At 41.3% G+C, this 11,561-nt stretch overlaps 1 protein-coding gene across 1 annotated transcript in view; it reads right to left on the bottom strand.

Annotated features, from left to right (window-relative positions):
- Positions 1-11,561, bottom strand: part of FIG4 (FIG4 phosphoinositide 5-phosphatase) — a 150,585-nt gene that overhangs the window by 54,506 nt on the left and 84,518 nt on the right. The window contains exons 17-19 of the mRNA XM_024194288.3: positions 8,251-8,309; positions 6,813-6,960; positions 5,247-5,330 (exon numbers count right to left, since the gene is read on the bottom strand). Of these exons, the coding sequence (XP_024050056.1) occupies positions 5,247-5,330; positions 6,813-6,960; positions 8,251-8,309 (291 nt within the window). The remainder of the gene's footprint in view (positions 1-5,246; positions 5,331-6,812; positions 6,961-8,250; positions 8,310-11,561) is intronic.

The following is an 11,561-nucleotide window of genomic DNA, read 5'->3' on the forward strand; positions in this document are numbered from 1 at the left end:
AAAATTGGAAAGAGCAAATGTGCAAAATCTTCTAGATTATGCAACCCATCGGGCCCTTATTTTGAAAGAACAGGAAATTATTTTTCCCCTTTCATCCTTATGCTTTATATCGTAAGTCAAGACCTCAATTTCCAGTCTCTCCTATCTTTGCCAATTAACATGTCCTTAAAGATTAGAATATTTGAAGTTCTGATAATGGGAATGATATGAATGTGAAGGCCCCAAGGTCAACATTTTCAAACTTGAATACTTAGAAGCCAGACAACTAAATAAATGGCCTGATTTTCAAAGACAGTGACTATCCACAGCTCTGACTGACTCCCAATGAATTATTTCATTCTATTTAGTCTTATTTCCAATAACTTTTCTATAATATTAGCAAACAAACTATATTTAGAGGCAGTTAAGATTGTGGCAGGACATACCCCCTCCTTTCAAAAATTTAAAATAATGGAAATAAGAAGTTAAGGGAATGACTTGTACATTCCTTTCCACCTTCATATTGATAGCATTGTATACTGTACCACACTACAACACTCCAAAAGGCCTTTTCTCTTCCATCTCCAATAGATACCAAAAAGCAATACAAACCTCACGTTCATCAAACTAGCACTCTAACACAAAACCTTTACAGTGACCTCAGCCGTGTGAAGACAGAATAACTTCCCAAATGCATGGGATGTGAGACAGTCAGATTGCTCATCTGTTGATATAACAGAAACAAAAGCATACAAGATCCTTGTTAAAGTTTTGTTAGAATACAAGTTTGATTAAGTTTAGGGTACATACTGTTCAGCAGCTCTTCTGTCTTCTAAGTTGGGGTTCATTGCTTCAATCAATAATAAGGATAGTAAATTGCATGGAAATTTAAACAGAACTTAGAAGAGGGGAGATTTGAACTTCTGGTCTCCCCTTTCTCAGATCAAGGAACCTTCTCCTAGACTACAGGGCTATTTGGATCAATCTTTCTCCATCATTAGCATTTGTGCAGACTTCTCATTAAATCATATTTGATGGGTTTAGCTTGGAGCACATATTTTCTGTTGTGGTTAAAATGCTATACAGGCACACACTAACAGATAACTGATATTCTAAGAATTGGCACATGAGAAGCCACAACATGGACAGAGGAAAGGTCCCAGATGTTAAGATTTCTTGCAAAAGGAGTACAAAAGAAAGTGATACAATCCAATAGGGACAAAAACCAAAGAGTAATTCTTACACATTTTAAAAATTATTTCAAAGAGAAATTAAATTGTACTCTAAATCTATATTCTATGCTTTAGTTTTTGCCATTTCTATGAGATTTTTACAAAATAAAGGGTTAATGCTCCTGTTAAAACGGTACTTTAATACAACCTTAACTATGGCACAGCTACTGTTGCACCATCATACAAAACAAAAATCACATACAGTAGCTCAATTCACCCAATGCTTTGTAGACTTTGGAAGAAAGAATTTACAACATAAAATATCAAACTCAGGTAATTTTTAGAAATACATCCACAATAATCACCTCTATTCAGCTTTTACTTGCTGCTGAAGAAAGAAAAAAACGTAAACACCATTCCTGAACTTTTATGAAAGTACAACTATGTTGCAGGTTCAATATTTTTAAATATAATATATTATATCGTTTCTAAAAATTTCCATAGAAAAGCAGATACCTCAAAAGTTAATGTAACATCATGCAGTCATAGCATTACTGATATGGCAAATTATCTACACCAATGGCTTTTTTAGGACTACAAAAAACCCAAAAGGTTACTAACCTTCCATAACTGTTGTTCTTTGGCCATTCCACTCCTGGTGGTGTGTGCACACCTCTCAAAAAGTCATCAGAAATTTTCCCCCTCAGTGGTATCCCTCAGGGTGGCTTGAGTACCCTCTGTTGCCGCACACCACTGCATGCTGGTATAAAGGGCCCAGCCATCCCCAAGCCTCCTCAGTTTCTTCTTGCTGGACAACTCCAATGCAGAGGGATAGGAGGGCGGGTTGTGGAATGGACATGTACATCACATTTTGAAGAACAGTTACAGAAGTTAATAACCATTTTTCTTCTTCGCGTGATTGCACATGTGCATTCCACTTTTGGTGAGTCACAAGCGGTACAGTAGAAGGAGGCAGAGTTCATGTACACAGACTGGTGTACAACTCGTCCAAATTTAGCATCATCTCTAGAGTACTGAGTGATGGCAATAACAGGATGCAAAGGTGTGGACTGAAGATCAAGTCACCATTCTACAAATTACTTGGATAGGAACTTGTGCAAAGAATGCCATGGAGAACCCTTGCAATCTTGTGGAATGTACCATCACTTTGCTCAGCAGGGAAATGCCTGCCAAACTGTAACATACACGAATGTAAGAAGTTATCCAAGAAAATTCTTTGTGAAGACATTGGGAGGTCCTTCAGTCTGTCTGCAATGGCCACAAAGAGTTGAGTTGACAAACTGAACTGTTTAGTCCTGTCCTAAAATACCAAAGCTCTCCTAACATCTAAGAGTGGAGGTGTTGCTTCTCTCTATTGGCATGTGGTTTTGCGTAAAATGTAGGTTAGTAAACTGACAGGTCTCTATGAAAATGAGACTCTAGAGAGAAATCTGAGATGAGGGTGCAAGTATATTTTGTCCTTAAAGAAGATTATATAAGGTGGTTTAGATGTCCGAGCACGAAGTTCAGCCACACTCCAGGCTGAAGTGATAGCTACTAAGAAAGCCACCTTCAGTGATAGATGCAGTATGTGCTAGAGGCTCAAACTGAGCCCTCATGAGCTTTCATAGAACTAGGTTCAAGTCCCGGGGTGGGGTGGGGTGGGGGGTGGGGGAGGGCTTATCTGAGGATACAGCCTATCTAGGCCCTTCAGAAATATGATTGCCATATCAGGTGGTGCCTGTTCAGTAGACTCCCCATTCCTCTCTGAAGACACAGAGCAGGAATGCCACATATACAAATTGGAAATGGGGGAAGGGGACCCCCCTGGGTTCCAAAAAGGCTACTGGACTAGTGGTGGGCCCCAATGACACCCCAACCACCCAGCCATATGCCTGATGGTACTCCTGCCAGAAGGTCCCTATCAGGGTAGTAAGACCAGCTACAAGGCTGGGAAATGTAGCAGCCAATCTCTGATTCAGAGGATGATGAATCTCCGTTAGCTGACCAAGGGGGAGCTGCTCCTGATGGTGCCAAAGACCAGTGCTGTGTCAGAGTAGGATGTAGTACAGCCAACATTGTAGGCTTCTCCTTCAATGGTATTGTGCGTGAAGACTGAAGTAAAAAGTTGTCTTGGTACTGAGTGCTGCACCGATGCTGCTGATGCCCATAGCACAATCTTCTGCACCAGAGATACCTATACCGAAAGGCTCACCAGACCTCTTGCTACTGCAAAAGCCTCCAGCGTAGTTGGTATTGAGATGTAGAAGGCACTCCTTCAGGCACTGGACTCAAAGGTACCTGCCTTGGTGCCGGAGTCAAGGGGGCTGGCTTCTGCAGAGAAAAGGAGTGCTTGGTTTTGGCTGCACTTTACTTATTCCCATGCCTAGAGGACTTCAGTGCTGGAGACCTTCCTCTCTTGACAGTCTGCTTATTGGGGAAGGTACATGATACTGAATCTCAGGCAACATAGGAGGCACACCCCAATCGATGCTGAGGCACTAGGAGCTGAGTTTGAATGGCCAGGCTCTGACAGAGGTCTCAGGGACACTTTCTTGAGCAAAAACTTTAACCTGGTTTCTCTGTCTTTCCTGTCCTAGGCTTAAAGTATTTACAAATCTGATAACAATCCTGAGTATGGGCTATCCCTAAACATTTTAAGAAGCTTGAATGAGAGTCACTCATTGTCATTGGCCTAGTGCAAAAGATACAGGGTTTGAAGCTCGGTGACCAAGGCATCCCTTGGTGCCAAGAAGTGGAAAACCCCCAAACTGGGTACTGAGAAAGAAACTTATCCTATCTACACTATTAACTAAGTATTAATCAACTAGTAAACTATCTACAACTAATTTACAACAAGCACACTCAGAGCACTAAGCAATTCCAACTACTGTCACGTGGCAGAAAGAGGAAGCTGTGGGATCTTGTAGGTGGTTGGGCCATTTATACCAGCACGCAGTGGCACACGGAAACAGAGGGCACCTGAGCCATCCCAGTGGGTACCACTGAGGGAAAAATTTCTTACAACTGTAAGTGGAGTGCGTGCACAAACCACCAAGAAAGGAATGCACATGCACAGTTACTTGAAGAATGGTGATACTCTTTTTATGATCAACATTCAGACCAGATCTTCAGATGGTCTTTTAATTTTATATTAGAACACTGAAAGCAATTCTAACTTTAATTTCTGGTGTCACATTCTCAAACTACTCATGACTATCAGCTGACTTTCTTTTTAGAAACTTATTACACATTTAAATATTTATTATACTTAAATCATACTGCAAACACATACACTATGCTATAGATCGTACATATTTATTAGAAAATGGTATATTATTGATGGAATGCTGTAATATAGTGTATCTCATGTAATATCTGCTTTTTCCTACAACCTTAGCTATAACTATAGCACCTTGTAATTTTTGTGCATTCTTTTCTGTATTCACTAATTCAGTCGACATTGTGATTCTGAATATATTGGACTTTTTTATTCTATAGTTTCCCTTATCTCTATTTCTTCTAAAAAGAATGTTGTTAGCACAAGGATACCATATATTTTCTTTTTAACCCATCAACACCATTTTCTTTAGATTTAGTTTCGGGAGAAGACAGTTATTTACAAAGTTGCTTTAGATGCAAATTAATGTTTGCTGCACATGCCAGAAAATGTTCACTATTCTTCTAAACTATGCCTAATCTGAACTATGTTTTAATGTATACTCTCACATAAGTGATTTTGTAGATTGTTTGTCTGGCATACACAGGGCAATACACAGTAATACAAGATGCTACTGATACTGTAATAAATATATTTGAGGCCTAATTCAAAGTCCACTGAAGTCCGTAAGAATCTTTCCATTTACTGCAAATAGGCCTTGGATCCCTTATACTCTCTGAGTACAGGTAGGTACTTGGGTTTTAGCCTTATGCCTCAACTCAAGAGCCATGTATGGCTTGTGTGTCCCCTTCATGTCATTGCTCATCTTGAACTAAGTAATTATGCATTTTGTTGTTAACTGCATTGTACTCGACAATGTTGATGTTATTATGCCAGTACACTATCTTAAATTTCATTTTATATGCAAATCTTACCCCACCGCTGATTTTCCAGTTTCATCAGGTTTCCGCACTGTAAATGGACTTGGATCAATTCCAACATTCTTGGGCATGAAATCTCTGAAAGAGGGAAGGAAATCAGCCATAAAATAAAGCTCAACATGTGAAATATGCTTCTGAAATTATATTTTGTCAGGTTTTTTGAAAATTCTTCACATCTACAAGTCTGAACGTCCTGTAACATTTAGTTCTGAATTTAAAAATTGTTGTCATGAATTAAAAAGGATTGTCTAGGTTAAATTTTGATTACAGGTCACAAACTGTCATGTAAAAATTAAAATCCAAAGAGATTTAAGAAGCCTTCAGTTGTACCACGCAGACTCACAAAACATGACTATGCACAGAGTTGTCACTTGTGAAGTAGGGTTGGGCTAATGGAGACCCAACAATGTTATTTTCATGATGGTGTTCATGACTCTCAGATTAGTTCAAATGGCCATTTTAGATATCATTCCCACAAAAGCCATTAGCCAAAGCATGCATGCTAAAAATATTTTTTAAAATACTCAGTTGGCATGATCCAAGGTGTTATGGCTGCCAGCCGGAAAACACTCTAGCTGATTGTTTTAATCAACTCCAAGCGCACATGATCTTGAGATAAAAACAGAACATATCTGAACAGAGACATAAATTTTTCTCCTAATTTAGAATTAGAATGGGCTTGTCCATATGGCGCTGCAGTTCAGACTATGAGTGTGTGGCTTGCAGAGCACTCTAACATGCTGCATTCTACGGGCCCCACATAGACATTGCTGGCATGCACAAAAGGTACCTAGTTCATGTTAACGTAGTCCTGTTTTAAATGGGACTACCTCAAAATGAACTAGGTACCTTTTAGTTCGCGCCAGCAGAATCTAGGTGTCTACATGGGGCTGATGGAGAGCAACAGGTTAGAACAGTCTATAATTCACACCCTGTAGTCTGGACTATGGCACTGTGTAGACAAAACTGCATGAATCCAAATGAAGTAGTCTACATTACCTAAAAAATGTCCTCTTTCCAGCTGAATAAAGCTCTAAACCAGAAATTCTCAACTGGGGTGGCACATCAAATTTTCGGGATAGGAGGGCAGTGAACCTTCTAATAATTCAGTAATTATAGTAAAAGTGTGGGGGCCAAGTGCCAGGCTGCAATGCCACTCACTTAAATCTGGCTCAGCCACCCTCCATCACACCAGATAGAGGGGCAGCCGGTCCAAATTTGAGCGGTGTTGTGACCCTGCATGTCAGGTTGCAATGCCACTTACTCAGATGTCTCACTGACTAACATCAGCAGCACTAATACAGGTAAGGTGTGTTTTTACCATTTGATTTGTATTTTGAGTAATTTGCCTGGTATCTCCTGAACAAATGCATTAGCAACACTACATAACAGTATCCTTCCCACTATTGTAAAGGGATGGTGATGGCTCCAAGTAAAAACAAATACTAAAGTGGGGCAAGATTCAAAAAGGCTAAGAACCCCTGCACTAAAGTAAGTTTCAGGTTATGTATTAGAATTGTGAAATCTAAATTATATTGTTTATAACACCACAAAACATACCGTATAGAATTGGTCATTGCCAAGCAAAAGGTGTCATCAAAACTGCTTAATTCATATGGCCGAAAGAACTCGTTGTGAATATCAATCTCTTCTTCATATTTGTGAAATTTCTTCACTATCAACTTCCTTCTGTTTTCAGTGCATGTCACTGAAAAAAAGACAACATGTTCTATTGCGAATCATTAGCACATTTGGAAAAAAAATCTATTTGCATACTCCTGTAATAATTTAACCAGATACACTTCCATATGTTTTTTCTATAGCACAAGAAATATGATCTAAAAACAAGACACATATATTTGAGGGGATACATTATAAAAGTTAACTAGTTAATTGGATTCCCTTTTACATTTACATTTCCGATTTGAACAGTCTTCCAGCTGGAGAAGTGGTGATGTGTCTTCCAATTGTATTTGAACTATCGGCTAGACCAGGGGTGGGCAAACTACGGCCCGCGGGCCACATCCGGCCCATGGGACCGTCCTGCCCGGCCCCCGAGCTCCTGGCCTGGGAGGCTCGTCCCCGCCCCCCTCCGCTGTCCTCCCTCCCCTGCAGCCTCAGTTCGCTCGTTCCGTCGCCGAGGCAATGCTCTGGGCGGCGGGGCTCTGAGCTCCTGGGGCAGCGCAGCTGCACAGCCCGGCCTGACCCGGTCTCTGTGCTGTGTGGCCTGGCTCCAGCCGGGCGGCGCGGCTGTAGCGCCTCCAGCCATCAGTGCTCCAGGCAGCATGGTAAGGGGGGGGTTGGGGGTTGGATAGAGGGCAGGGGAGTTCGGGGTGATCGGGGGCAGGGCAGTCGGGGGAGGGAAATAGGGGGTTGAATGGGGGCAGGGGTCCCAGGGGGGGGCCGTCAGGAATGAGAGGAGAGGTTGGATGGGGCGGCGGGGATCCGCGGGCGGTCAGGGAAGGGGGGGGAGGAGGGGGGGTTGGATGGGACAGGAGTCCCGGGGGGCCAGACAGGAGGTGGGGGCCGGGCCACGACCTCTGCCCCTAACTAGCCCTCCATACAATTTCCGAAATCCAATGCAGCCCTCAGGCCAAAAAGTTTGCCCGCCCCTGAGCTAGACTATTCTTGTGCGTTACCAATTTACAATACTTCAAGTCACATAAGACAAAAAACTATTTAAAATGCTTCCCTGCATGTGAATTTATAGAAGCCAAAGTCATATTCACAAGTCTACAATAAGCACCACATTCCCAATATCTGGCTCAACAATTGATGGACATTTGGCAGGTGTGATGCAGGCATCTCATATATGATAGTGAAACCCACAGCTTATTGAGAAGGAAATACCTGTCAGCTGTTATAACTGCACAGCTTTTATCATCAGTTTGTTAATTTGTGATTAAAGGAATAGATGCAAACCATTCAATGGCTGAATCAAAATAATCAGTATTTTTCAAAAATATTCTCAAAAACAAAAAGAACACAGAGCACTTACCCTCATCATAAGGCAGTGGTAAATGATTTAATACACCTCGTGTCCACCAGTAGGTATAGCTATGGGAGGGAGGAAATTCACACATGGAATTGACTTTATTATAATATTTTCTCTAGAAAATAAACATTCAATCTACTATCACATCTAAAAACATGCACACCACTTTTTATACACTGTATAGTGACCTAATTGTGCATGGTGGTTTATACTGCAGGGGTGAGAGAAAGGAAAGAACCATCATTGGCCTAAGAAGTTCAACAGTTCCCAGTCGTGCAACTGCACCTTTGTGGACAGACCTCTGAAGTCAGTGGGGCTCTATGCAGGTGCAGCAGTTTGTCTGCACAGAGCTACATTTACTTCAGGTGTCCAACTGTTTGGAAGCAGTTGCAGGATTGGCGCCTAAGACATAATGCATGGAGGGAGATCAAAAGTAGTATGTGGAGAGGGTGTCTGAGAAGACAATGGTCATAACAATGCAAAACTATCAGATACGCTTACTGGTTAACATCTTTCTGGTCCTTTCTTTTTTTTTTAAAATAATATTAACATTAAGGTTTTAAAATTTGAAGAGAGAGTATGGAGTGTGGAGATCAGCAATAATATTTATCAATAAATATTTGGCAAACTTTGACAATTTGCAAAGTTTTGTGAAAAATACAAAATAAGCTGGCTTCCTGACAGGAACGTTGATATTCTTAAAAAGACACCGACAGGAGATCTCATTCTTAGATCTGTATGATTAACAGAGTGCTTCATTACTGGAATATTTAACAACAAAGATAAAGTGCTCTAGTCACTCTCACTGAATGAAAATCAATAACCTACTGGAAAACAAAATGAAGCCTAAATGAAGCTTGCTTTTTCTTTCAGCTACTCATATTTACATGTTTCCATCTTTTCCTCATAATTATATCTGTAATTTTTTTCTAAATTATACCGACACCATTCCTGGAAGGAAAAAAAAGAATTATCTTTATGGCTTTTATTTGAGACACCATGTGATCCTAAATATTAAAGATCAGATCCTACCTAGGCTAATTCAGTGATCAGCAGCAGACACACTGTGGGAGTTCTGCTACGCAGATCCCTGTCATATACATTTTTATACCACGCTTATTGCAGTAGTATCTGAGAGCCTTCCAGGTATGCACTAAACAACGTGAACACATCCATCACATGTTTGTTCTCTCATCCTCTCCCCCGAAGCAGAAGTGTGTGCAGTGAAGTGTCTTGTTTTGGTAGGCTGTGTGTTATTTTTTTTTCTCTCTCTCTTTAAAAAAAATATAAATATACCTTTTATATGTTAGAGAAGGCACGGTCAAAGAAAGGTGCCTTGCACTTGTAGCGGAAAGTGGTGAGGTTCGTGACAGTCATTAGTTCCTCCACAGTCCCAGACTGCACTCGGAGAAAGTTCTGTCTCCTGGACAGACAAGCTTTACTTTTATTTTTGAGAGTTCCATTGCACCAGAGAAGCATAATTGTTGGCCACGGCCTTTTAGGTATCAAAGCCCCAGGCCATAGAGTGCTTTGAAGATAAGGACAAAGACCTTGAACATGATTCAAAATTCTATGGTAAGACAATATAAAGACCTGAGGACTATGCTCATGGTAGTCTGTGTTGCTGAGGAGATGAACTGCAGTGTTATGAACTAGCTGGAATTTCCTAAGTGCTAAAGCCCTCATGACAGGGCACACTGCATTGCTGTAATCCAGTTGAGAGGTGACGAAGGCATGAATAACTAAGGCCAGAACTTCATCTGCCAGAATCGAATGGAGTTTCCTTGCCAAGGGAAGATAGAAAGCATTTCTCACAGATGCTGCTATGTGAGAACTTAGTGTCAGAAGAATTCAAGAGAACTCCTAGACTATAGACTGACATGACCAATTGTGGTTGTAGATCTTCAACGAACAAAGACTGCACTGTAGCTGTAAGCTCTTCAAAATACTTTCCTCTGGCCACCAGCATCACCTCTGTTTTTCTTGGGTTCAGCTTCAGTCAGCTGTTCTTCATCCAAGAGCTGATCTCACCTAAGCACTGTCTTGCTGCTGGCACTGAGGATGAGTTGGGTGACAGGGGAAGAGCCCAATTTCCATGATTCCAGACTCCTTCCATTTTGTTCTCTCTCCATGAATTCAAGAGGAAGTGTATACCACTCATGAAATATTTTCTTTCTGAATGAAAGAGGAGACAGGCCTGGGAAGTGGAAAGAAGTTTCTGTTACAGCAAGTTACTTTTTCCCTCTCTTCCCATGGCCCCAAACATAGTATTTTTCATCATTTTTATTTTATTGTCATAGTGGCCAAGGGCCCCAGTCATGACTGGAACCCCTGCGGCTGCTTGCCCTCCCTATACACCCACTTATGTTGTGGTGTGGTGCAGCAATGACCATCTCTACTTCCCTCCAGGCCTTCCGTTGATCTGTCCAGCCTCCACCACGTTCCAGGTTGAGCAGATTTAGTGTTCCAGTTAGGGTACGTAACACTTCCACTATTTCTGCAGTATCCAAAGTCAAAAATTGACAAAACAAAACAACTCTTCTGTGCCTTCTGGGCTCTTTGCACCTCCCAGGCTCTGCAGTGTACCAAGCAAACAAATGATTCCATGCAAGTTTAAGTCAATTGTTGATAGCCAAACATGGCAATCATCTGGGACCAAGCCTATCTTCCATTGTGGGAGCTCTGATAGGCCACAGTCTTCCTCAGTTCCTGGCTCCAGCCCGGCTTCTCTTCCGCAGTAAGAGAGCTGAAGGTCTAAACCAGCCTTCAACTGACAGGGGCTCGCCCCTTTTAGCTCCTTCCTTGAAGCTTGATGCATGCTTCTGGTGTCATGGGTGGGGTTGATTTGGCCCCCAATCGCATATTAACCCCTTCCTGACTCAAATTCTGTTTGTACACACAGTCACAGCCCCAGTTTCCTTGGTGCTGTACAAATACATCAGATTGTGTCTTCTTAAGAGATCACAATTTAATCTGGCATAAGCAAACAGATATATATTTCTATATCACCAGTCTCCTGTCTATCTATATCTCAGTTATCTACAGTATCTACTGTACTCAGAAGGCATTATTTCCACATGAAACAATTTTGCCTGTATATTATGAACTCTAATCAGAAAAACTAAAAATGACAAATTCTGACCAGAAGAATATGTGCGTGTGTGTGTGTGTGTGTGTGTGTGTGTATGTATGTATATATATATACACACACATACATATATATATACACATACCAAGAACAGTTAACATGTGTGTGTGTGTGTGTGTACACACACACACACACACACACACACACACACACACACACACACACA

Source organism: Terrapene carolina, unplaced genomic scaffold (assembly GCF_002925995.2).
Source record: "Terrapene carolina triunguis isolate 2854851 unplaced genomic scaffold, T_m_triunguis-2.0 Scaffold42, whole genome shotgun sequence".
NCBI classification, from domain to species: Eukaryota; Metazoa; Chordata; order Testudines; family Emydidae; genus Terrapene; species Terrapene triunguis.